This window comes from Prorops nasuta, unplaced genomic scaffold, assembly GCF_024137725.1.
Source record: "Prorops nasuta isolate Cenicafe-Biocafe unplaced genomic scaffold, Cenicafe_Pnas_1.2 PNAS00014, whole genome shotgun sequence".
NCBI lineage: Eukaryota > Metazoa > Arthropoda > Insecta > Hymenoptera > Bethylidae > Prorops > Prorops nasuta.
Window position 1 is genome coordinate 1,613,567 of NW_027116811.1, and position 27,428 is coordinate 1,640,994.

The 27,428-nt window shown below is 40.8% G+C and overlaps 4 protein-coding genes and 3 non-coding genes across 8 annotated transcripts; 2 read left to right on the plus strand and 5 right to left on the minus strand.

Annotated features, from left to right (window-relative positions):
• Positions 1–7,295: 7,295 nt before the first annotated feature.
• On the minus strand, positions 7,296–8,751 carry LOC136778522 (uncharacterized). The gene is made up of 5 exons (XM_066735448.1): positions 8,573–8,751; positions 8,245–8,487; positions 7,903–8,144; positions 7,573–7,826; positions 7,296–7,471 (listed from the first exon to the last, which is right to left on the minus strand). The coding sequence occupies exons 1-5, from the start codon at positions 8,749–8,751 to the stop codon at positions 7,430–7,432; spliced, it is 960 nt and encodes a 319-aa protein (XP_066591545.1). The 3' UTR covers positions 7,296–7,429.
• Positions 8,752–9,176: 425 nt separating this feature from the next.
• On the minus strand, positions 9,177–12,429 carry LOC136778523 (uncharacterized). The gene is made up of 4 exons (XM_066735450.1): positions 11,061–12,429; positions 10,733–10,931; positions 9,975–10,176; positions 9,177–9,430 (listed from the first exon to the last, which is right to left on the minus strand). Exons 2-4 carry the CDS (start codon positions 10,917–10,919, stop codon positions 9,292–9,294), a joined length of 528 nt encoding a protein of 175 aa, XP_066591547.1. The 5' UTR covers positions 10,920–10,931; positions 11,061–12,429; the 3' UTR covers positions 9,177–9,291.
• Positions 12,430–12,537: 108 nt separating this feature from the next.
• geko lies at positions 12,538–17,713 on the minus strand. 2 transcript variants are annotated; one of them, XM_066735452.1, is made up of 4 exons: positions 17,184–17,713; positions 16,815–17,053; positions 15,961–16,090; positions 12,538–13,248 (listed from the first exon to the last, which is right to left on the minus strand). In XM_066735452.1, the coding sequence occupies exons 2-4, from the start codon at positions 17,011–17,013 to the stop codon at positions 13,077–13,079; spliced, it is 501 nt and encodes a 166-aa protein (XP_066591549.1). In that variant the 5' UTR covers positions 17,014–17,053; positions 17,184–17,713; the 3' UTR covers positions 12,538–13,076. The 2 variants fall into 2 exon arrangements, with proteins under 2 accessions (XP_066591549.1, XP_066591548.1); XM_066735451.1 differs by having other exon boundaries at positions 15,961–16,093.
• Positions 17,714–17,989: 276 nt separating this feature from the next.
• Positions 17,990–19,596, minus strand: LOC136778525 (uncharacterized). Its single transcript, XM_066735453.1, has 6 exons — positions 19,505–19,596; positions 19,345–19,407; positions 19,237–19,272; positions 18,922–19,036; positions 18,752–18,844; positions 17,990–18,690 (listed from the first exon to the last, which is right to left on the minus strand). Exons 4-6 carry the CDS (start codon positions 19,012–19,014, stop codon positions 18,556–18,558), a joined length of 321 nt encoding a protein of 106 aa, XP_066591550.1. The 5' UTR covers positions 19,015–19,036; positions 19,237–19,272; positions 19,345–19,407; positions 19,505–19,596; the 3' UTR covers positions 17,990–18,555.
• A 4,487-nt stretch (positions 19,597–24,083) lies between these two features.
• On the plus strand, positions 24,084–24,155 carry TRNAQ-UUG (transfer RNA glutamine (anticodon UUG)). Its single transcript has one exon. It is a non-coding gene; the product is annotated as a tRNA-Gln (tRNA).
• Positions 24,156–24,778: 623 nt separating this feature from the next.
• TRNAY-GUA (transfer RNA tyrosine (anticodon GUA)) lies at positions 24,779–24,873 on the minus strand. The gene is made up of 2 exons: positions 24,837–24,873; positions 24,779–24,814 (listed from the first exon to the last, which is right to left on the minus strand). It is a non-coding gene; the product is annotated as a tRNA-Tyr (tRNA).
• Positions 24,874–26,193: 1,320 nt separating this feature from the next.
• Positions 26,194–26,265, plus strand: TRNAQ-CUG (transfer RNA glutamine (anticodon CUG)). Its single transcript has one exon. It is a non-coding gene; the product is annotated as a tRNA-Gln (tRNA).
• The last annotated feature ends 1,163 nt before the right edge of the window (positions 26,266–27,428 follow it).

Genomic DNA, 27,428 nt, shown 5'->3' on the forward strand with positions numbered 1-27,428 from the left:
CTCATTATTCCCGATAATGGCCAATATAAGGTTATACCGCGCAATATCGCTCGAGTGTGTTTTGTGTTTTATTTTTTTACCATTCGTACACACACATATATATATACAATGAAAAGAGCGTTGCATCGATGCATAAAGGGCGTGCAGAAGAGGCACAGAACGAATGAAAAATAAATGTTGAAATCCGAGCCATGCAGGATTGCACACCGCATATATATATATATATATATATGTAGGCTCTGGCGCGAATTCATTCGAGGACATGATCGGCCAATGTGGGCTGGGCAGCAGTGCACTTGCAGCGGGCGCACTTGTCGCGCATCTGGATGCGCGTATCGAGCAACGAAATGGTGCGAGCATCAGCGAGATTCGTTCGTTAGTCGGTAACGCGCTCGAGGAGGAGGGTTGCTGCGGAGCACTCGGAGTAGAATAGAATATAGCGAGGGAGGTCAAACCAAGTGCATATGTCGCCAAAGCGCGCGTGTCACCAGCTAGCCGCGTATCTGCCTTGCATCCATATGCAGATCCCCATTGATATGACAACATTTACATACTGCATATTCGCTCTGGGCCATATACTCGCTCGCCAATTCCCCATTGTTGGCTTTCGGCCACCAGTGCGTTTGATTGACATTATTGGTCGCGCCGCTGACACCAGATTACATTTCTATTTGCATACATTCGCGAACCAGTTTGATCCTCCCCCACAACCCTACCTCGCCGCACATCCGCACCGCCAACACCGTGCACTCTCCTCCTGCATGCACTACTCTGCTCTCCGCTCACGCATCGCCCTCCGCCTCCCACAGAGGATCGCCCGCAATCCCAAATCCCTCCGATTTTTCTATCCTCTTCACCGTTTATCTTCCTCCTCTCCATACTATATATATGTATATGTATATCCATGCGTGTACCGTATATACACTATATACCCAAACAGGCAAATTTACCAATCCAAATCATTGGCATGGAGCTTTGCGTGGCCCTTTTTACGCTCCGCTCATACGCGCATCGCTTCGGCATTCAATCCTCGAGCTCCTACTACATTCATTGTTTCTCTGCGTGCGATCGATGCATATTCAATTGCGAATGACCGTTTTGTAAGCCTTATTATTACCAACGGCTCTATTTGTTCCTCCGTCGTGCTTCTTAAACGATATTCCGTGTCTTTATTTTTTTTAAACCGTATACAAGGCCTCGTGATAAAACAGCCACGGCATCGAATTTGTAATTGCCAAATTGATTTAAATAAAATAATTTTGATCGCGAGTCGTTTTTTATTATACTAATAGATGAAATAAATGATAAAATTGAGGGATGACCAAAGATCGTGCGAGAAGGTTCTTCGAACGGTGGTACAAAGTACATATATATAGGAAGAAAAAAAGTGCGAGGGCGAGAGCACGAGAAGCTGCGGCAGCTATTATGAATGATTTTTCAATCGATTTCCAGTGCTCGTGAACGATCGGATGGAGCAACGGAAGAAACAATGGGAGCATCGCGCACAAAAGGCCGCGTGTCAAGTTAGGCAGCGCGCGGTTAGCCCTTTATCGTCGGGATCGAGCCCGTAAAATATGAATGCTATTGTGCGGCTGGATAAGCGAGGCGCGCGGATATTAAACGCTGATGCGGCTCCGAGCTGATCTTTAGACACGGATCCATCAAGCGAGCTGTTGCGAGCAGCGACTCGACTGGAAAATAAGGAGCTCGCTTCGAAGGATCATAATTGAAAAATTCACCGATTCTTATATTTATTATCCTCGCGTGCGTGTTTACAGTCCTGTGACAAATAAACGTGAGAAAGCAAACGCTTGCGCAATTTTTCCACTGACCTCGAATCTTTAAAGGAAATTCGACTTGCGCGAGATCTCTGTATTATTTATATAATAATAATAGGTCCTTATCGTTCGATTATCTATCGTAAGTATATATATATATATATATATATATATATATTCTTTTCTTCTCTCGTTATCGTGCCAAACACAAAAGTAGGTCATTGAGATAATGCGAAAGGTGAATTAAAAATCTATGAATGCAATTGTGGTGCAACTGTATCGTGCGACGGAGTGACTAACTGAGAAGATAAGGGCACGTACAATCATGACGAACTTTGATCCGCGATTTATTCAACTGCGTTGTGCAAAAAAGAGAATCAATGCGCATTTATGTATAAAGAAAAGGAATGCCACTGTTATTGGACAAAAAGTTGGCAGCAGGTATGAAGGTAGGTAATGGTTGCAATCTGCTGTAATCAATGGATACAGTATATACTTCATTAACGCTCCGAAGATAAAAAGAGCTCGTTTCATTGACATTAAGTGAAATGGTCGATTGGCTCTAGCCAATCCGATAATACCCTTCACGAGAGATATGCGTCACGCTCTTTTTTCTTCTCGTAATCAGTAGACACTTTACAAGCTAACGCAACTTGTACATAATATATGTATATATATATATATATATACATATACACGCTTAAGCCTGCACTCTCCTAAAAACGCTATCTTAAAATCCTTTTCTAGGGATTTCGAGGTAAAAACAAATGGGAAAGAATATTTAAAAGGTAAAAGTTGTAGATTGGTCGATAGCACCGAAACCAATGACTGATGTGGAGGAATGTTTTAGAAATTAACTGATGCGAGTTTCACCTGACAGGTCGAGAGTTCTCTAGAGAGAAAGAGAGAGAGAGAGAGAGAGAGGTGGAATGAATCATGTTTTATCGTCGAGCGTGCTGACTGGGGCTGGCTGGATGGTGGAACGATAGCAAACAAGGGAACAACGCGATAGAGAGGACTGGCGACAGGCCGTCTAGCGATACGAAACTTACTCTGCACACTCCTCTATGCTATATACACGTACACGCATGTACACACTAAAAAGACTCACTTAAAAGCGACTTCTAATCAACCGTGAGGAACTACACAAGTATATATTATTCACGCCCATTCGTAACTCCTTATCTACGCTTCGTATCCTTGCCTTATTCTTTTTCTGCTTCCCGTACCATCAACATTTTGATATTTATTATTTCTTTGCAAGGACGTCACTTACCAAATGCGAATCAAGAAGGATTTACACGGGCACCATTAGCATAGTCTGTGCGGCCACGCATAGAGTAACTGGTCGCGTCGGCGCGTGATTTATCGCGCAAAGGGTTGAGTTATGTTGGAAATTATTCGCGGCCGAATTTATGCGCTGCCCGCGACTGGCCCACTGTGTCAAGTGATATTAATTACACTCCTTAAAAAACTCTCCCTCTTCGAACAGCCCCGAAGCTGATTAAAATCGACGAATATGGGATCATTAGCTCGCCTGCGTTAAATTTCGAATATTTCTCCTGCGGACGATTTAGAGCGGACAATTTTTCTACCAACACATGCATATAATTTAAAGAGTGTATCCAGTGTCCAGACTTTACACAGATGCGCAGCATCGGAAAATAATTAGACCAGGAGAATCTCTCTAAAATTGCAGATTATTCGAATTTTGAAGGGAGCAGCCACAGAGAGCTCGAGTATAATTCTGACGTAGGGCGACTGATTTTCGCTCGACGATTGATCGAGAGGTGTATAATTATAGCACTTTTAAATGACGTCCCCCGCTACGCGTTGGTTGCTCCCCCTTTAACCCTCTGCTCACTCCTTCTCTATCTCTCTATTATGATGCACGGGAGTTGAATTTCGACCCCAGCGGCCAGCCGCAACAACCCCACATATCGGCCGCTTAATAATAGCCCGCTGCACAAAGTACGGGCCTCTCTCCTTGTACCACATACGTCACCGACACCGTATAATCACATCTCTCCTAACTTTTACGAGTGATTCACGCGCGCGCGCGCGCGCATTATCGATACGCACGGTGCATGGATTTACGGAAGTGGACAAACATCGAGTCGACTCCTTCCCGGGGCCTATACATATATATGTATATATACACACAGGTTGACGCAGAGAGCGCGCGTAAAACGCAACGCTGTCATTGCCTCGCATCGCGTCACACTCGACCGACTGGTCTGCCTACTCGTCCTATCGTTTTATTTACCTATATATATATATATATACGCACGCTGCAGGATAATCCCGCAGGGCAGCTCAACACGGTAGCTCGCAAATGTATAGTAGCCTCTGCTCTTAAGGCCTAAACTTTATCCGAGTAGCTCCAATAGTCTAACAGCAGCAGAGTCCCCATTATACCGTATTGCTGTTTTCTTCATTGGCAGAGAACTTAATATAGCAAAGTTTCTCTCTTTCTCGTGTTTCGAAGATGCTTTGCATTTAAATCGCAATTGAGTACGCCGGGTAATTACGCAAAATATTCCATCCTTTTGCCAGGCACAGAGCTCTTCAAGAGTTTTGCTGGAACTACTTGGAGAAATTGAACGAGCACTGCTCATAGAATATTCCAACCACACTTAGCGTACTCCTGGGTACCAGCCGTGCACCGTTTCTCCAATGAAATTAATGTTTCCACGGTGCAGTTCTTCCTTGCACGCCTATATATTTGTGTATGTGTGTGTGTAGCAAGCGGGTTATTCTTCCGAGAGAACGCGAGCGAGCGCGCGCGCAGACACAGTAGTACACCCTGTGCAAGCTTTTTTCATTGGCACCGTGCACAACCGTGTTGCACTCTTCGGCAACCGAGCCGAGATCTCCTGATGACCGTAGGTATAAGAAAATATACAAAAGAGAGCGAAGAAACGTCGTCGAAAAGTAATTTACCCAGTGTAGCGGAACGCAACCAATCGAGCAGTCTCGACAAATTTTCGCGGCCAATGCCCTCCTCTCCCCCCCCCCCCCCCCCCACCCCCCCCCCCCTCTCGAACCGAGTCTGGACTTTCGAGTCTCGGCCACGCTTTATTCTTGGAAAAACAATAACGACTCTAATATATACTGTACTGTGTAGATCCTCCTTATGTTATATATAGCATATATACCTGAAATCCTAAATTTAATTTCAATTTCTCCACTGATTTCCTTGTATTTTTTATTTGTTCAGGTGAATCTTTCCATTATCGCTTTTAATAATCCATCCATAAGACGAGAGCTTTTCACGAGTGATAAGATAGGAATTGTTTGCGCGTCAAGTAAACGGCAATCTCGTGGAAAATCCTAGACGTCGACCGGCCGTATAATCCCACTGCATTAAACCCCGTCTGGTTGCTTTAAAAAGCGCTATATCCTATATAGCTCTCTGTGGCTGATGTATATAGGTGTGTTTGCTTTTCCCCTGCGAGATATTCATCGGCTTTGGTCGCGGCCACCGCAGTAAGCAAGTTTACCGGAGAGAGAGAGAGAGAGAGAGAGGAGGGTGTGGGAGGATTGGAAGAAGAAAAAAGGCCCCCTTGGGCGATGATACGAAAATACTGACACGCGTTGGACGATTGATCCGGGACACGTGTCGTCAATGCTGCAATCAGCCGAGCTCCCGCGTAACCGAACGCTTTATACATTATTCCTCGACCAGTCAAAAATCGATCGCTCAATTGCTTCGCATCGCCTTCCCTCTCTCTCGTGCTACCAATAATGAGAATAAAATCGCTAGATTATATCCGATCCGACCGATTATCCGCTTGTACGATTACCGCATTGTTGATTGGACAAAAAAATATCCGCCGGTCGCACGATATACCGGGCCTCTATTGACCGTCGCGGTTCCATTATTATATAAATTGAAAAAAGGTCTGTCGACAACGATACGCTTGGTGAAAGGAGGTTTATCATATATGCGAGATATATATAGAATATATATCAAGTACGAGGCTCGGTCAGCAGCGCTGCTATAGCCGAGAAGATGAATTTTCATTCTCGCCAAATTATTCCGTCGATCAAGCTCGAGGGTGTGCACTATATATGGTAGGGTCAGTTTTCAAGCAGTGCCATCTTCCCTCTGTCCGTCCGTTCCCTCCTATTGTCCGACAGAATTGGACCCGAGCTTTTCCTCGACAAAGATTCGCTCCTCGCGATTGGCTCGGGGTATATTCGCTGACGAGGATGCCTATCTTCAAATTCAACCATTGCGAGCTGTTCGACCGTTTTACGACTCGCATTCATAATGTCGCTCCTGATTTCTTGAAAAATCCATTCCACTCTTAAAAATTCCCAAGCTCCTCTCCCATACACGTATATATACGCGCACCCGAATGCTTTTCCACGTGCTTAAACAATTCTCCGTAATAGCCTGCACGCTATACTTTCACGCTCTCCACGCATTTTTTATCCCTTCTCATCCTACATATTATATATATATATATATATATAGAATTTTGCCTCGCTGCGAGATTCAATTATCGGCGAGACTCGACTGACAAAAGATTTATTCGCCATTCGTAAATTAAGGTATTGGAATAAGGAGTAGCGCGGTGTTCGCGCAAGGGTGTGTAAGACCGATTGTGGCGTGTTATTGGATAAGAATGGGAGGTGGGGTTGGCTCGCTACTGGTTCTGCACGGTAGCGGCACTAGCAGGAGGACACTGTCACCTGGCCACCCGGTGAGAAGGATTCACCTGCGACGAATTTTTTCCGGGGATTAGCTCGACGCTATCTCACTGGCTTGCCCTGGCAGTCCTTTGTCGGGAAGCTCCTTTGCATGGGGTTCCAATTCAGAAGGATTTGTTTCGGCACTTGGGGTGTGGTAAGCCGACATGAAACCGCCGATGGCCCGGCGCTTCTAATAACGAGGAATTATCGCCGCGATACAATGCGCCTGCGGGAAATCCTCTTTGATGTCTACTCCGGAAAATAATACCAAGCTAATGGAGAGCAAGATTACTCTCTCGTCTTCCCGTCTTACAGCTCCTCTCCTCCCCGCTCTCTCGCTACCGTGTATCTATCCTATCAGTGCGATACGCCAAATTCTCAATAATCTCTCCTGTACCACACACATCATCCATTCTGATACACACTCGCATTTCGCCTTTCTCTTCGGTATATAATGTAAATACAAAACCTCAATAGCATTCGTATACATTAATAGATGTGTGATTATATTCTCTTCGGATGTAATTTCTTTGGTGAAATCTAATCATTTTCTTGCAATCGAAATCCTCTTTTTCCTCGTAGATTATGGTAAATCTAAATAGAGGCGCAAAACCACCCTGGATTTAAAAAGTTAAATTCATCTACTTTTTCAGCTTAAATCAATGTGTTTTTAAATATTTTTAAAGATTTGCTTCTATCTGTTTTTATATTACTAAGCCTCTATGAAGTAGTTAAACAGCTTAAAATGTATTAATTCTGTTCTTCATACTGTATATTGCATTATTATATGCTATAATGTACGAGATAATTTTTTTGTTATAAATACAATAATTTAATGATAATTTATTTTAAACACATTCGATATAATACATATTTATAGTTGGACGACTTGTAGAGAGCAAGAGAAAGTCTGGGACATACTCCTACGCTGCTTTAGATGACTAATCTTTTCAAGAAGGATAGCGGATCTGCTTATTCCCATTTTCTTCTTCCTAAAATCAATATCTTCTCTATAAGTACACTGAGCAAGTGTGTCAAATTAGTATATAGCTTATTCGTGTAAACTAGCTTCTGTTTTTTAAATAAATCTTACCCCTGGAAAAAAACCTGATTCTTTGAGAACTTCCTTTTCCGGTTGATCCTGAATAGGAAAACTGATCCTGCTCGTGTCGCCTCTTTCTTCAGGTTGACGTAAAAAAATGTATTTCTTATTATTCTGGGATAAGTTGTAAAGAGGCTTATCGAATTTCAACTCGCCTCTTCCAGTACGATTTTCTGGCTCCGAGGTGAAAACGATTGCTCGCGACGCACTTTTCCTTCTATTCTTCAAGTAGCCAGGACTAATAGCTATAAAATATTCAATCATCGATCGCACAATTAGCATACCTTGAAAAGTAAATTTATAAATAGAGAAGTTTGGTACCTCTTTGATAATGCTGCGAGTAATACTGTTGATTAGCAGAAATTCCAGCTTTGTTAAAAAATCGAAACAGGCCACCATTATAATTGTTTAAGTAATAAATCAATTGATTCTGATTTCTCGGGCATTTTGGGTATTCTCGATAACAAATATCGGAATTGCCTCGATTAATAAAGCCTAGCAATGCCGCTTTAGAGAAATGAATTATTGGCGATATTTGCGGTGAGCCGAAACCAGCCAATAGACTAAAAATACCATAAATTATTTATCAATCTTTCATTATTCATACTGGTTAAATGTTTAAACTAATAATAAATCAATTTGCAATTAATATTTATCACGTACCCGAATAGAGTGTTCTGTCCTAAATTTTGTAGAATATCCGGCATCTGTCTGTGAGTTCCTGAAAGTACAGATCCGCTTGTCATTTCGCACAGTATTCTAGGCACACATTTGAATTCATCGTATTGTGCTACGGAAATGAGGGCTTGGGAAATTGAGTTTTGAATTTCACTTATCGACAGCATATTAAGGCCAAAATTTGAAGTTTGGTAAGGACTCGCAGCTCGAAATCCACCCATCACACATCTGTCGAATAGAAGATAAGTAAACAAGAGAATTGACTTCGATCAATATTCATACAATGCAATATACAATTAATGTTAACTCTTACCGCAGTGCACTCATTATTCCATATTGTTGCAGAGAATTGATAACATTACAGTTATTTGTCCTAGATTCATTTTCGTGGGTCGATCTTTTGTAGCCACTCTGGATACTGTTGCAAAGTGGCAAATAAAACAAAATAATAATTGAAAATACCGTCTCTAATTTTATCCACATTTTCAACATTCTAATTCATTGTCCATGAGTAAGAATTATATTAAAATCAAGCTATGGTTATACTGGAATAAACTCTGCTTCTTGCTTCACTAGCTTGCACCAGTGTCACGATTTCTGTGTCCGTACAGACTGAAACTTTCTTCGACACTGTTCTTCGAAAGGTTCGCTTACTTACTTAAGACGTAGGTAGAGAGGAGACGTCACCGCGAACTCTCTCTCCCTCGCCTTCCTTTTCCCTCTTACCTTATTTTGCATACATGCTCATATACGTAAAATCCGTAAATGAAATATCAAATTCATTCTTATTAGTAGGCATAGATTTTTATCTATCGGAAGCGTCAACTCGGACCGAGTGAAATTGGCAGAAGAGACCTGATATTTTCACGATAAAATATTAATGAATATACAGTGTTCGACAGTGATCCAGGCTGAAATACTAAATCAATCGTAAAAAATTTATTTTAACATATGAAACTTTTTACACCTTACGCATATATGTACAATGTGCACAAAAATAGTTAAACTGATTGTTCTACCAAATATAGTAAGCTAATCTGATAAATTATAGCTACAGCCCCTTCCTCGCTTGACCAATTGATGACACAGTCTTGGACTACCAATGATATTACCCAAGAAGACGCTTAGCAAGTAATTTTGTTTCATCGGTTGGGGAGAAGAGACGTATTGCCTGAAAAATACACGAGAACAACTAAATTAAATCTTGGATCAGTGCCATGCTAATATTTGAAATACTCCATGTTTGAAATAGTTCGTTTGTGAAATGATACTATAAATCTATCTATACTTATTTCTACCCATGAACTTGGGAGAATAAACGTTGGATAACCTGCTTTCTACTGAGATGCACTGTATTGGAGTGATGCCATGCATTACCAATAAGTATCAATCAAATCGTTCAATACGTTATAAGCATTAGTCGTTATATTGATCGTTCAAGTAAGAAATGTAATTTCGCATAAATGTTTTATAGCGAATAAGTAGTATCAAAGATGGTGCAAAGTTATTGCGGTCCGGTATGATCTGTGTGGCATGGATTTGTAGGTCAAGAAGAGCTGGGATAAAAAGTGGTATTGTGCAAAAACGAGTATGTTAGTCGGAAAGGCTTGAATATATATGCAAATTGTAAGCGAAAAGCTAATGTGGTACAATTGATTAGTAATTGGAGTAGTTACAATCATTGTTTCAACAATAATTTCAATTATCACGTTTACCTCACAATATCGTCCCAATCCAAAGTAAGATCCTTGCTCTTCCTTTGCCGGCTTTGCGTAGCATATTTTGAGCAGACTCTCTCGAATATGCAGACGTTACTACCGAGCTCCTCCACCAATTTCTTTTCCACTCGTCTCACGTCCAACATTTCTTCATCGATGACCAATGATGACGATCGTTTTGCACGACTCACATAAGTTTCTGCAAATAATTACGCGTATATACGATTACTTCATTTTTATCCTATTTAACTGATTTATACAAATAATCCACTAATTTTGGAAATTGATGAATTTATTATCGAGGTATTTGTATCGAACGGGTGCACTTTCTAAGTTTACACGAAAGCCATTAACTGATCGTTTCAGATAAAAGTCGGAATCTTTACTGGCGACGTTTAAAATTCCGAACAGTTAGACAAGTGTTACATAGCAATGGAAGAGTTAAAGGCCTCGGCAAGTGGAACACTTTCGCTCTCGCTATTCGCCAATTCTATTTCTGTGTTCCGCGTACTAACGGCGAGCACGGTGCAGCTAATCACCGAAAGTTTTTCTTTTCTCCTTCGGCACTGAAACGGAAAGTAACTCGTAACAATATTTCCGTGGAAGAATCGTAAGCACGGAATATAGAAAAACAAGAGCGTTACGATACACAAGACACATTTATAAAGATACTTGATCGGCGTTTGTATAGAAACCTCGAGATTACGCTAAAAATTAAAAACAAAAATAAATGTATAATGAAAAATAAAACTTACGTGGATTCAAGGAATACGCTAGTTTCTTAACAAAGTTGCTTATTCTAACGGCAGCAATAATAACGGGGAAGCCAACCAGTTGAACCGGAAGCTCGAAAGAAGGCTCCTGAGGGTTAGGAGCTGCTGACACTAGTGACAACACTAGGATATAGCATCCGAGTAGAATAATCGATTTTTGTACTTTCATTTTGTAAATTGTCTGAAAGTACAGATTTCGTAAGACGAAAGAAAATTTTTTTAATAGACGCAACGCGAAAGCAACTATAAGATGAAGAATTGATTAAAAATTGTAGCAAGTGCAGAAGAATTAGATTTTGGAAAGGCTTACCGTTAAAATGTTGGCTACGTGACAGGTGGTTTATCCAAAGGCATCGGTCGACGACCAAACCCAACGGCTTAGCTGTTTCTTTCGTAAAAACTTATTGCTGAATGCTCCACGCGGCAGTTGTCGCTGGTTCAGGCCTGGAGAAAGTAGCCGCTCCTACCCCTACCCTTCTTGCTAGTTGGAATATACACCACTACAGACTTTAAGATTACGACATATCTCGACTATCTACCGGGACATTGCCGCATCCTCCTGCTCGTGATCGCTATTAGTACTTGGCCTTCTCTGCCAAGGTCACCATGAGATCGTGCTCTTCAGCTTCCATATATTACCTAATCAGATCGGTATCATCCTTCCCCTTGGATGTTTAACACTTTTACAAGATTAATGAACCTGTAAACTAGTTTCTCCTTCAATTGTTCAATTAAACAGAATATTTTCTAGTTTCCACCGTTGATACATAAAAGCAACGCCATTGAGCGTGCGATAACGTTTGGCACTGATCGCACACACATTCCTCGTGACCAAGAGGAGGAGCAACAGCAAAGTGGACTATTAATGAAACGACCCTGTGTGGTGGTTGTTACTACAACCGTGTCAAAGTTCCAGAAGCAATCGACGAGCCGACAGGAAGGATAGTTGGCAGTGTTCGAAAATGCGTTTGCAACTTGCGATGTTTCTGCGATAATTTTTGCTCGGTCTGCGCGTGGTAGCATAGCATTTTCCTTAGCGTTTAAAAGGGGAACTCCCTTGGCACGATTTCCTGCTTCTGCTGAACGTCGAACTGCATTTACGATCAACCGGTATTCTCCTTGCAAAACGTCCACTCGGGAGTTGGCATTGAACTTACCTCGATAAAGACACCGGGACGCGATTGCTTTTCTATCCGCTTCACCCCAAGTTCCAGAAATAACGGGGACCTTCGAACGCTAACAATACCGCTATCTTTAAGCCAGTTGCATGGCGACGCACAGCTTGGTCCCGGTAATAGAATTCTTTTTTATTCCTCGATTCTCCGGTGCTCTCTTGCAAAAATAGGCAAGAAATGGGAATAAACTTGTGTATATTGTATATTCTTTTCTAGCCATTCTATCGAAATATACATTGAGAAACGTATAAGTGTAACTGTTATGTTTACGCTCTACCATATTGGAGCGTGTTTCCAACTTTTAGCTCGGGGATAGAGCGCTGTGAAATACGAGCTTCGTTTTGATTGTGAAAGAATTTTTCGAGAGCCGGTATCGAAGGGCCTATTTATTATATAGTATGTCAAACTTGTAGGTCCTCGAGGCAAGCTTAAGGAAGCCATCTCGAGCCGGTTATTGGATATTCGATTATCGGAAAAATGTAGGATATTGGATTTAAAAAAAAGGGATGATATTCGCATAAAACAATATTCTTCCGAAGATAAGGGACTTTGTGTAAAACGATCCGAAAGAGGCACCGCTGGAGAGATGTTCAATAGGCAAAACATTGCGTCTGAGAGTCTTTCAATAATTTTAATATTCATAGCTTATATAGTAATTATATAATAATAAAAAAATAACACTATAAATATACGAAATTCACACGCAGTATGCTTTTGCGGCACAATATTCTTGACGAATCGAGGTACTCTCGTCTAAGTTTAAACTATTTTAATACAAAACTATTGGTAAAAAAAATTCAATCAAGTCAAACTGTACATGTATACGCATACTCTCTCTTTCTCTCTGAAAGGAGAATAATTTTACTGACTAATTCAGATGAAATCCGTAGGATTTACGTAAATCGTGAAAAACATTCCACGCAACATTACTTCATTATCGTTATACATGGTCTCGCGCAAAACAAATATATTATACAATAGCACTAAATCATTATCAAAGTTTATAATTCAGGCTTTTTCAACGACGCGTGTCATTTCTTAATCTCCAGTAACAAAATGATTTCATGCTTCTTCGGGGAGAAGAGCGAGGGGCCTGTGTTATCACAGATTGTACAGTCGTTATCACCATTACGGTAATAATTGTCTTAGGTTTAACGAAGCCTAACTTTCTTCATCATGTGCAAGACGCTCGTTCCAGGCAAAGGGCAGGTTGGATAGAAGTTATGGCAACCCTGACCTTCCACGCCAGAGATCAATTGACCCATATGTGCTGCAAAGTGGTATCTAGATGGTACCTCGGCCATTATGTTCAAGCTGGTATCTCTGCAAGGAAAAATATCAATATAAATATGCTTCTTTTAATATAAAATTCAGATCAAACCACTCTGATTCTCACTACTCTCGTATTAAACCTTTTTTTAACGATAATTATATAGTGCTGCGTTGAGCACAGTTCACCGCTGCCCATAAGTTCTTATTAACCTCTCCTAGCCGGTAAAGCAAGTTGCAGCAATTGACCATGATCAACTCGTTTAAACCTGATGCAAGAATAAGCACAAGGCAACTTGCCTTTTACTTTCGATATCCACTGTACTTCACCAAGCATACAAACGAACACTAGTATCTTCCATAGGCTCTTAAACTGAAACTTCAACCATTGTAGGTCAGACTCGTTCTATTTTTTCCTTTCGATATTTCGTTACTCGATCGTGTTGGAGTATATATATATATATATATATATATACGTATATGTATATACGAGCATGAATCCTAATTACGATGCAAAGTGCACGCTAGGGAAAGAGTCTTTCGAGGAGAGGGGGAAGAATTTCCAGCGTAAAACCGAAACGATTGGCTGAAAACATTTAACGAAGATAAAGGAGCACGTGAATTTTAAAGAAGATCGTTCTGTCAGCAGTGCAGTAGTTTCGTCACGCATGAACCTCGAAGGAAACGTCTTGGGCTCTTCCCAGTGCTGCTAAAAGAAAGTCAGCCGCTGCTTTACGATGCCACATCCCGAAAAGTATGGGAGGGGGGATGGAGAGAATATAACGAATAAACGCAAAACGGCTTTTTAGCCTCTCCATCTTGATCGGTTTAACCCGATGCGATCCATGCCAATAAAAATCGGGCCTCGTTTCGTCAGAAGCGCGTTTACGCTCGCATAAAAGTAAATATAAAGCTCGGCTCCTTCCAGGACATTAAGCTCCAGCGTATAAGGACCGTTCAAAGGACATTCTCCCCTTGGCTACTCTCGATTTTCCTACCCTACCCCCACTCTCTCACCATGAACCATCCCTCCTCCTCCTCCTCCTCCTCTGCTTACGGTCAAGATTTCACGAGCTTATAAAAAACCATTACTGCTTTACATCAATGTCCAAAAGATGGCGAGATCGAATTAAGGAATTTTTTCTCCATTCTCTCGACCACAATGTGTATAAAACTTGTATTCTGGAAGGTTCTCGGCGAGCCCGATGCAAAACATTTCATCATAGTACGCTGTTGCCGAAGGAGAAAGTCCGAAGATTGGATAATCTCTGAAAAGGAAAGTACACGCGAGATCGTTATGGTGCCATACCACGGAGGTAACGCAGACACACTCGGCTTTTCTGTTCTGTTTTCGTACGCTTATGTAACGTTTACCAACTTTCACGCGCGCTCTTTCAATTTCCAGACCCGGCATAGTCTTTCTTCCAATAATTCGCTAGTAAAATGCCACCGGAGAGCTAGAAAATTCAACTAAAACCCCTCCAGTCATTGTCTCTGTTAGAAATAAAACGAGAACGATAAGTTGATATTTGATTTCCTCTTATTAGTCCACTTGGAAAGTTTAATATATATATATATATATATATATATATATAATAAATGCGCTGGCGATAGAAAGCAGAGTTTGGACAAGGCATTGTGTGCTTGGCGTTCCGCTGTACATTCTGATATTTTGCCAGGCAAATTAGCTTGTTTATAATATCAAACAGAGAATTACGTGAAATTCGCGACATAATTTCTTGAATTAGTCGAATAATATTGCAACGTACAGACGCAGCTTTGTGGTCGAGCTTCGGGGTACTCTGGTCGGAGTCATAAACGAAAATTGCAAAATACGCGGACGAACGATGAGATTGGTGTATATAGGTGTGTGCACGCATATTTACAGACGAGCTCGGTTGGGACGTTGAATTTTCGGGCCAGGCTGGAAACTGGCTTTGGACCACGACAGATACACATATATCGCACATGGGCAAAGGGAAGCTTCCGGCAATGCTGTTTTTCGAAACTATATAATCGCGCCCGCGCTCGTTACTGTTTCACATTGGACGCCGAATATGAGCACTGGAAAATGCATTGTCCAGCCATCGCATCGTCACGCGGCAGCAGCTCGTGCATCGTTCAATTTTCAACTCTTCCCGCACACGGGAAAATGCAATATCTCCGCTGCGCTGGGCTCAATCCGTTTTGCAAACATTCGCGATTGTTTGCAAGCGTCATGCACTCGATGCGCACCATCACGAACTTTCCCCTTTTCCACCTTAGACTGATCCCTCTTCAAATCCTATATCTTTTCATATAGAAAACGCGCGAAACGAGCTGCTCTTCCATGCACACTCACTCACGGCTCTGTGGATCAATATTTTCTATTTTTTTCTTTTTTAAATTCGTCTCTATTCTCCTTTAATGATATAGAATCTACCCTGTTCTTTTATATATGTATATATATAATATACAAAAGTGCAGCGTCCAACGCGGTGACTCCGCGATAGAAATTTGCCAGGTAAAAAAGAATTATTCATATTATAGAGCTCGACAGAGGTTGGCTAGTATGTAGAAATAACGTGTTTATCCACGGCACATTGCTAATGGCGATCGAAAGTCGTGAAAGTAAGCAAGTGCAAGTAGCTCGCAATGAAAGTGCATGGCGTTATAATTTAGATACGATGCTCGTATCAAATATTGAAAGTTTCTTCCAATAAGAGTAAAGCGAAGCAAATCTACCCCTTGAACTTTAAAAGATATATATCCAACTTGTTGATTTACCTGATCAAATTTAACAATTGTATTTCCATTTCACTGAGTTGATCCTGGTGAACGGAGGAGGTTAATTCGCAAATGAGTTTCGGCAAGCAGGCAGTCTTGATCGTCGTCATCATTTTAGCTCGACGCGACGCTGCTGCAAAAGGTTCGCTATGTATATCAATATGTATTTATGATGATTAAAAGATCTGCTCGATGGAAACGGTACGCGCGCGCGGTATAATCTCCCATATAGTTGGACTGTATTTATCTTTTTTAATACTTGCGTGTCAGCTGCCTCGGCCTTATGTCAGTATTAGCAAAGCGCATTTAGTCTCAGTGTCAGTCAAGTTTCAAGGTCGTCCCGAGACATTTAACAACTGAATTACAGTCTATCTCTCCCGGGATCGTTGATATGCATCAAGAATCGCACAGTCGTGGAAGGAAAAAATGAATTTTTTATCAATCTCCATCGAGTTTGATAAAAACAATCGTGTTTGCCGATAAGGCTTCTCTCCTAAGGTCATCGTCTACTGAAAAATCTCCAGTGTGGGAAAAGCATTGTCCGTTTCTGACTCTTCGTATTTCCAAGTCTTATTTAAACCGACGGGAGGAATTTTAATTTTAAAGCTTTGCTAATTAGTATTCAAAATATTACTGCACCAGGCCTGCAATTTTTTCACGAAGAATCGCATAAACCGGCATGGCCTGTCTCTCATAAAGAACTATTTACATAGATTTACATTGAATAGCGATTGACTTAAATCGTGGAAACAACGTCTGACGTCTGAATCTACATCCGCTAGTAGTGAATAGTGTTTTTTATTTTTTTAAAAAATGTTAAAATGACTTTTTTGCCAATAAATTCATCATCTCACCAGTTTCCTCTTCTCTTTCTTTCGGCTCTACTGGCTTATGCGGAACAGAAGAATCGTACGCTTCTTTTACCGAGTCGGTAAGATTCTGTTGGCTATTTTGATTGAATATCGACGATACCATTGTACTGTAATCACCGGCGAACACCAAAAACATTCCTAGTAAAATGACTAGCCTCACGGTGCTGGTATCTACGACCATCTTGATCCTCGACTACGACGAATCGTTGATATCTGAAAAACTGAAGGAGACTGTCAGATTTTTTGCTTCTTTTAATCCTACACCTTTACGATTTAAGCTTCTATTAAATAAAAGCAGAATTTTTAAGTATTTATTAGCTCGAGTAAAATAACCATATGTGATATACGTACGCGTATAAAAGTAATTCGCTCTGCGAGGTAAAGTTACATTCCTTCTCGATCGATATAAAGCGTGTAATTTCAGTATCTGCGAGTTGAGAGCCTCTGCGGGAAAACTCTCACTCTCGACAAAGTCCTCCACTTTCCTGGGCCACTATGCAGCTACTGCGGTTACTATAGCTCCTTCCACGTAACTTCCACTATAGTTTATAATGGAATATAAGATATTCCGTGGTTTATATTTTTCTTAACTGCAATTTATAATGAGACACGCGTCTACGAACAATTCACCTCTAACGCACTTGATTGAATCTCACATTCACGACTATGTATACAAAAACTTCCTCCTTTTCTTATATCGATGATAATTAAATCACAGATCCAAATCCATGATCCCCCTAAAACTTATCTGCCTCGCGATAAGAATATAGTATCGATATATTTCACGTTATATTAATCTTATTAAATGCTTCACCATTTTTAAAGAGCGTAATTTGAAATTCAGCGAAACTGCACTGAATAGCCCAAGTAAGCGTACCGGCATTACCGCAGTGTACCGAAGTCGCGGAATGACTGTGAATGATTCGAAACCATGGCGGGGAACGTAACGAGTTGTCAGTGAAAGTTGGGCACGCCACGGCTATACCTACTCGATCCGATCGTGCTCTGCTCTTTACCCAGTGTGATTTAGCTTATACATTATATATATATATATATATATATATATATTTATGCATACAGTCTGTACGTATATACATAAACACTGGCAACTGTTAAGCAAATCAATATTTCATTACAAATGGAAACCAGTTAATGAAAGTTTCCTTTCTACCGCAATTAAACACTGCCAAAGTTCTCGTTCAAGTACACACTTTATTTTGAGATCTTTCCAAACAAGACTGATTCACTCGGTTCGATCGGAGAATAAAGAAACGAGTCTGGTGAACGGTCCGTTATCCTTGGGAGTCCTGCATGGTCGTGTTTCAGCGGAGGAATGTGCTTTAAAATATCGCTGCCTTGTCCCACAAGTTTGCCCTTACCATTCGTTACAATGCTGCGTACTGAAAAACATGAAAGCGCAGCGAAATCAAAGCGTAGCGCTGACGAAGAACTTGTTGCTCGAAATACCGTGTCATCTCGATAATGCCACTTTATCTAGTCGTTGGTCGATTGGAACGAATCACGATTGTATGAAAAAGTAAAAGAGTATAGTGATTGACAGTCCATAGGATCATCGTTTGACACGATATTTTTTTGCCATTTATACTCGAGCTAATTTCACCAAGGAAGGTAATGTATAGAGGATATTCGATGGAAAATGGAAATCCAACCTCGATGTGGATAATTCGCAGATTCATCGGAGGGATTATCGTTGGAAGCTTTATTACTTGAGTTTAAGTTTCGCTGCTAAGGTGGTTGAGGCGAGTGGTGCTGTTCTTTGGCCAGGCGGACGGCTGACAAAGATCCCATATTTCCTCGGTGGTTCCGTCGATAGTGGCGGGAACGATGCCTCGAGGATCTATCGTTACGAATTATTGCTACTAAACGAGACGCTCAAAACTGTTATTCACTTTTATTACCTTGATCTCCTCCATCGAATTTTCAGTCGATTCACGTTTTCTGCCAGCAATATCCCCCGTTGGATATCTTTGCAGTTTTTCGGACAACTTGCACTAAAAATCGTCTGTGATTTATAATAGTCGTGGGTGCGATCAAAATATTTAGGATATTGCTTAAAACGTCAGTTTACTGTTTTTACTATCTCCTCCAACTCCACCAGTTTATTCGCAGTCGTCGTTATTTCTGACGCTAAGCGTCTCATCTGACAACAAAATATTGCCATTTGTCTTCTGTGTAAAAATCACCTGTATGGATAATTATTTTATATTTATGTATATCAACGCGTGTATATTTACTTCATTCTCGAGTTGCTTCGCTGTGACCTTTTGCGCGCCTTTCTTTATTGAATAAATTTAGTTTTAATGTATTCGATATAGTCTCATATATTGAAAGAATTCAAAGTAAATTATTTTACCACTTGTACCACCTCGTCCTCAAATTGTACCTTCTTCTTTTGCAGCCTCAGCAGGTCGTTTAGCTTCTGAAATTTATTTACGCGGGTATAGACCCTATACATTTAAAAGCATTAAAGGTATTTCAGTGAAGAGTATACATCTCTATTCTGTTTCACGGTATTCGACATTTCTTCACTCGACTTTTCGATCCTTCTGACGACCTTGAAAAGAATCAGTGATAATAATTCAACGTTTTATAACCTCTGTTTTGAATCGTCTATCTCGAGCTTTGGAATAACAGAAAAACCACTCACGTACATTATTAGCATACCACAGTGCTACGTAGAACAAGAGGTAGCAGATAAAAATGCAGAGAAAGCTATTGTCCAGAAGGTACAGGCGTAACGTCGACTGTGGTAAAGTAATAGGTTAAAGGTAATTTTGTTTCATTGAAAATATCATATTAATTTAAACATTACCTCATTGTCGTAAATATCGAAATGTTTTAAAAATGGATAGGACCGTGTTAACTGTGCATAGTAGTTATGTCTTTTGGAATACATTTCATGAAGACGGATAAGATAAAAGTTCTAAAAGAAAAATATCAAAAGGAAGGCCATTTGTGCGCGCGTTTATGCGTGTGTATGTGTAAGCGGAACAGAAGAATAACGACGAACTCGTTATTCTTTCGTTAACATTTATAATCGCGCGTAAACTTAATCGAACAACGCACATATTTTGAAGGAATATTTTCTTAATGATTGGCGTCATCGCTTCCCTGACTTCTGACATTAAACGTCCTCTCATGCAAAGTATCTTAATAAACACAATTTCCACGGTTTTACTCGTGGGACTCACTCATTCGGTGAATTTCCAGCCATGATCTATGTGTAAGATGCGCGATGGCGATGATGACATTCACGATATTATTCACTCGCGAAAGATTAATTTTTAAACAGCACTACGCGTCGCGGGTTTTTTCAATGTCAATAAACGATGCGGATTTTTTAAATGTCATTACGCGACGCGGAATTTTCATACGGCACTACACTACGCCGGATGTTTCAAACGTGCACTTTCACCCCAGTGCAAGATCACGTACTGTATCCAAGAAGAAAAATGTTATTTAGTAAAAGTGCATTGAATTAATTTGATAACTTATTCAATGCAGTTTAACTAAATAACATGTTTCTTCTTGGATACAGTATGTGATCTCGCTCTGGGCTGAAAGTGCATGTTTGAAACATCCGCGTCCCGTATAGTGACATTTAAAATTTAGTCTTTCGACAGTGGATAATATCGTCAGAATCATCATCGTCATCGCATGTTACAGATGGATCATGGCTGGAAATTCATCGAACGAGTTTATAGTCCCACGAGTAAAATCGTGGAAATTATTTTCATGCATTGGGCACGCGATGAATCGTGGAAAAACGTCGCGTTTTACGTAAGCAAATAAAAAGACATGGTTCGCGTAAGAGGAAAGCTTGAGAGAAAAAAGGTGAATTATAGCTCATGACTAATCCGGGAGAAACGGAGACTTTTTCCGATGATCTTTTGGACGTTTATTATTGGTATTATTATTAGGAGTCGATTAAATAAACACGGATTAGCACATGAAAGGCATTCGTTTGGAGTGCGAGGGCTAGTGGGGGGGCTAGCGGGGGCGTTTACCTATAGGTAGAGGCGTGCAATTCCAACACGGGGTGTTATAGGGTGAGAAGAGGCAGTTGTCATTTCCCATGACGCCTCGCGGGCAGGGTTGACTAACTAAATACGAGCTAAATACGGCAAGTTGGCCAAAATGGGCCCCTGGGCCAGGGTTAAACGGGGCTTAAAAAGCCTCGCGGTTCGATGGCGGCTCGAAATAGGGGCTGAAAGGACGAAACAGCGGCGGGTAAACAGCGAATCAACTGCGAAAACACTCGAGATCACTTAAGAGAAATCTGCGCTAGGCTCCGCTGCGACACCCCCGTTTTCCTCTTTCATTTGACAACGAGCCTCCGAGAAATGTTTATGTAAAACAGTAGCCGATGGATCTCGCCCCATCTCGAATCAGACTAGCTCGGCCCACCCCTAACCACCCTATCGGTGAGACACGACGCCGCGCGACCACTTGACGCGTCAAAAACGTCAGATACACATCGAGGCCAACGCCCGAGGGGTTTCGCGCTCGATGGGGTTCCTTTGTCAAACCCGAAGAGATCGGAATGGCGTGCGAGCAACCGGAAAAGAGACGAAAAAAAGAGGCGGGCTAAATCGTTTTGCCAAACTGCACTCGATTTTCTCTTAGAATTCGTTCGACCAATAATACATATATAGTCTTCTCGTATATATATACAAGATGATATTTTTCGTACAGAGTTCTTGCCTCTCGAAGGAAAAATGCTAAAGCTTCTCCTTGGCTTGGCAGAGCGATAGTCTAGCGAAAAATGGTTGCTCGGGCGTATGCTAGTCAACTAATCTGGAAAATCAAGAAGAGCGCGCGGCGTTTGTGCGATCGACAGTGAGAGACACTGGGATAAAAGGCCTGGCGTCGTATAGGAGAAGAATTGGCCGAGCGGGAAAAACAGGATAACGCCGCAGGATCATCCACGGTCTTCGGAGGAGTTGTCTCTCTTCTCCCCTTTTCGCTCTCTCTCTCTCTCTCTCTCTCTCTATATATATATATATATATAGTACATGTACGCGTGTGCCAGGAAGAAGACGGCCGGGCTACGATATCGGGATATAATCGATTTGCCGTGAACTCATCCGTAATTCACCCTGCAGTCAGTGTGACAAGAAAGTCTTGGCTTGGCGGCAAAGGCGCCAGCCGAGCGAGAAATTACTCATCGTTCTGATTGAGGTTAATTAATTAGATAATTAAGTCTCCCCGCGCAATGGAGGCAAAACCATGGTAGTCTCATCCGAGCATGGAGAAGAAACGTCTCGTAAACGTATATCTCCCTCGAGATGCTGATTTTGCCCCGACAAATTTTCCACTCTTAATTTCGACCAAATTGTCTCCACTATTTTTTGTATATAACGCGTTTATATTTTAATGGGAGAAGAAAGAATATTCTTATTTGTTCCGAGAGTCACTGTGCCGTTAGGATTTATTATCAATTATCCCAAGGTTTCTTCTGCCACTGTTAATTTTATAAGGCGATTGCATGGTAAATTATTTGCTATGCATTTTTGCCACGAGATTTTTTATGGAATTCTCTCCCGTGATTCTACCCCTTCCTTTCAATTATAATCCTCGCCAGCATTGTTCGTAGAGTCTTTTGCCCGGGATCCTTATTGAGAGTATCGCGAGAGAGATAGCAATTAGTAGAGAGAGCTCGTGCAAAGAGGAATTCATTATACAGCGAATCTCCGACTAATGGCGGAAACATTTTTACGCGTCGTGACACAATTTGCCGTAAATCTCGAAGGATTTGTCGAATCTACCCTCTTGTTCTCTCCGACATCTCCTCTCTCGAAGGATTGCCCCTGACCCCTCCGACGAAAACTCGGAGCGCGGAAGGAGAGAAATGAGATACAATAAAATTTATAGGATATGTAAGTATTTTAAAAAGCTGCAGCGTCTTTTCTTATTTCACTTTGGCGAGCGCTCGCTATATATGCCATAAAAGAAGAGTGTCTACCAATTCCTTGATGTTTCGCGAAGCATGAAATAAGTACACATGCGAAATCTTCGGAATACGAAGATAGAGCGGGAAAACCACTGGAGTACGGCGCGGCTCGCGAAGATAAAGGGAATTTGCGTGGGAGGCAGGGGAGGAAGAGCGGAGGAGAATGGGGAGATTGGGAGCAAAAGAGAAACATTGATGTGAAAACACAATTTCGCGCACACTCTCCAATCGAATTCAATGTGAAATTTCTCCGTCCAGGGACCATTATAAAACCATAAAGATGTAATCGCGGTGCGAAGGTAGAAAAGGGCTTTCAGCCTGACGCGACATATATATATATATATTGTATATATATATATATATATATATACATACATATACAACGGGAAAGCAAAATTTGTCCTGTTAGATTTTGTTACGTAGCACGCATACTATACATTTCTATATGAGTTTTTATATTATAACAGCAGTGCAGCCCTGTGTGCGACTCGCATTGCACGCAAGAACGCTGCCATAAAATAATTAAAAGCAGTTGAGTTTACATTTCACGAGGCACAGTTAAATAGTTGTGCCATCTCGGAGTGTCCTATGCAAATGACAGGATGGACGTAAAATCCGATTAGTGACGCTTTTGATTGGAATCTTTTGAATCAAATTGAAATTAAGTAAATGAATAAGAGTGTTATTGCTCGTTGAGCTGTCAATCCAGTATCTGTCGTACATTGGACTGCATGGTATTTTTGATGGTTCGGTAAGCAAGTGTCGCGAGAATTCTGTCAGTCAAGGAGCAGCCAAGCGTAAGGAGCAGCATTGTACGGAAAGTATAACAGAAATGGAATCGAGGGTGCCACTAAATGCAGCAGAGCGAGGGGTCCAGTGGTCCCGGTGTTATAGCTCGACCTGATTGGACGTCAGTTAGGAAACATGTCAAATCAAAGAATATGCCGTGACTCGAAATTAATTTGAGTGGTTTCCGCCACATTGCGCGCACGCGCTATTCCAATTAATTGTTTCCCGCTCTCTTTCTGTACCCGGCATCTTCGCATTCTTCTCCGGACTATAAGTTCGCCTCGACGCAATAAAATCCAGCCTATCCTAATAAATTCGCTATGCCTTTTGGAATCTCCATTATTGCAACTTACAATAATACAGCGAGGATAGTCCATTGTTTTTCAAATCAATTTCGTTGGAAAGCCTCGTCATTTTTTTACACTTGTCACTGTCGTCGGTGATAAAAAAAAAGGGGACGAGCGGCAATAAAATTATTCTTCACACACGGTTCCATGGTGTAATGGTTAGCACTCTGGACTTTGAATCCAGCGATCCGAGTTCAAATCTCGGTGGAACCTTGCACATCTATTTTTTACCGATACAATTCTATATTAATATATTTTTAAGATACATTTTAATTATTATTTTTTATTATTAATGTAATTAAAATTTATATAATATTCAAAGTTAATCAATATTTCCAATTATTATTTAATTCCTTAATATTTAATTTGCTGATATAACATGTAAATAAGAGACAGAAACGTATGAAAATTCTTATTTCATAGTAAACGATTCATAAAAACAATGTTTTCATAGTTGTAGCAGATAAACATACATCCCCCTCTCACTCTCTCTTTTTTACACTCGAGACACGTTCGCGCGAGTATTACTGCTGACTCTCTTATCTTTCAATCTCTATACTAGCTCTTTTTCGATCTCATTATTGAATTATAATTAAGGCGATGAACGATTGTAATTATATTAGCTAATAATATGTTAAAAGCATCTCATTATTTATCGAAGCAAGGAAGTACATCTATTATTCATAGTAGAGTGTAGTGGGACGTTTATCTTTTAATCTAAATATTACATGCATAGAATTACCTGTAATAATAAATTTATGCTTTCATGTGACTTTTACAAGCAATGAAAATTATTAAAAAATGTATAACATGGAGAATAAAAATTAAAAAATTAATCCTTCGAGCCGGATTCGAACCAGCGACCTATGGATATCCGCCTAAAGACCCTCACGACTACAGTCCACCGCTCTACCAACTGAGCTATCGAAGGCGCACAAGTACAGTTGTTTCCAAAACTACAGATGAGTAAAACCTGAAGGTTGATGACGTAAGAAGCTTTTAACTTGAAATTAACCAATTATGGGACTACCGTAATTGAATAAATATACATGATAGGTTAATCTCAAATGAAAAATCTTCAATTTATGTTCGATGTTGACCTCTTGCCATTATTTATCATAATTATTATTATTATTTGATTCACCTTTGTTACAGTGGTACACAAAATTAAATTATTATGATAAAATAGAGAAATAATATCAGAAACTGCTATTCCAATGATATTAAACGTTTTTTCTCATATCTGACACACGTGAAAGTTTTAAAAATATATAATACAGCATAAGACAGATGGAGAACAATTGATAAGACCGTCCAAAGGAGATTACATGAAGAATTCCTTCGAAATCAGTAGGCTTTCTGTCGTAGGACTAATGTCAATATAAATGATTTTTTATTACCGGAAATTGTGATAAATGATCGCTTCAGCCGGAAACACTGATAAATCAATGTTAGGAAAAAATTGATACGAACAAAAGAAGCGAGAATGTAAAATAATAATATCAAGCTGCAATAAAAATAGAATAACCTCAGAAATACACCTTCTACTGGACGATAATAAATTCCGCAGATATATGAAATTCTGATAAATAAGAGTCTGTAATTAAGTGTATCAGCGAAAATACAGCATAGAATAGAGATTATACTTTTAAATTAGAGAGAAATTATTCGGTCCACGGATATTTCAGCGTTATGCACTAGCGATAATGCTGTTTGAAAATTTTACGAGTACCGAAACAATGCAGGAGAGAATAAGTATGTCAGGCTTAGCCACGACTAGGTCGTACGAGGATTTTTATACGCTAAAAATCCCATTTGGGAAGAAGCTTACCAATCGCTATCAAAACACCGTAGTCCTCGGGTTTCATGGCTCAATACAGTTTACATAAAACTATAAAGTTATGATGGCAGTCGAAAAGCCTGCGCAGGAGAGCGAAATCCCTGAGGAGCGAAGGCTGGCTAAAGTCGATGGGGCATTTTTACAGAGAATCATTAAGCGAGTTTACTGCGAGAGACAAAGTGGCCTACCCCTCCCCCTGCTTCTGGTCTTTCCTTCGCTTAATTACTCCTCATCACCGTATTAAGGGTTTAGATCGCTCGCTCTTTTAACGACGGCGAATGTCTAACGAGAAAGCTGTGCTCGTCGTTTCCAGGTAATTTGCAAGGTGTCGAGGAGCGTCGAGTGGCTAATTCGTTTAATAAATTATTAAGTCGTGATGCAGGAATCTTGCACACGTATACATTCATACAAGGTTCCATGGTGTAATGGTTAGCACTCTGGACTCTGAATCCAGCGATCCGAGTTCAAATTTCGGTGGAACCTATATTTTTGTCGTTCTCGCTGAAATCGTCGTATAAAAATAAATTCGAGCTCGAGCATCGGTGAGGAGGGAGGAGGAGGGGCTGGTACATGTGCGAGTGCGTCTAGAATCTTTCATGTATACACACACACATATATATATATATATATATATAAGCAGCGCAGATAATGCTCGCGTGTATCTCCGTAAGCTTCCATCTCGCGACTCTTCTCTCCTTTAATCAAGTCCCTCTGCAATTAATGCAATTAACGCTCGATAAAATGCGAATGGAAGACGACTAATGTGTAAAATGAGAAACACCGAAGAGTCTCTCGCATAACAATGGATTTAATCGTGGAGGATCGCTATTTAAGCGGTACTCGCTCGAGATGATCTTATTTCCCGTGTCCCCGTCGCGCATATCGTGCGCATTAAAATCCATCTTAAACGGTAAAGCGAAATGCGTCTCTCAAACGAAACGGCGGAAGAGAGGAGAGTGAGCGGAGCGAAACGAGGACCTTATACTCCCTGCTATCTCTCTGTGTGTATATGTGTGTGTGTGTGTGTGTGTGTGTCCGTTATATATATCGCGCGTTGTATCGGGTCCAACCAAGAGCGAGAAGGGACCAGCGCGCTGCGTCTTTAGAGCCTCGCTTAGACAAACAATTTTTAAGGGCAGTTAAGCTCCACCCGACAGGGACATTGTATGCGCGCTTCGGCAATATAACGCTCGCGTTCGAGGTAATCATTCGATAGACGACGATTCTTTCTTTATGTCGAGGCGTCTGTTAGTTTTCCTTTTTTATGTCGAGCGCGAGCACACACACTCGTATAGGGAGGACAAAAAAAAATTTCCAGCCGGGCTTAAAGAAACGGCTCCCTTTTGCAGGAGTCTAATAACATTTTTATGATATAAGTCGCGGAGGCACAATCTTGCCAACACTCGGCAACCATTCCGGAGAGACAGGAGTGCACGGTAAAACGTGTCATTGACGTCGGGTAATTGACGTGGCACGAATCTTATATATCGCACTTTTATGAATAGCTCATGCTAAAAATTCCTTTAATGAAATCTTTAGAGTCAGAACTTTTGCAACGTGCTGAATTCAATTTCACGTATCGCGTCCCTCGACCTTTGTACGTATATACGTATACGTACGAATGGAGGTGTCGAATCGACGCCTCT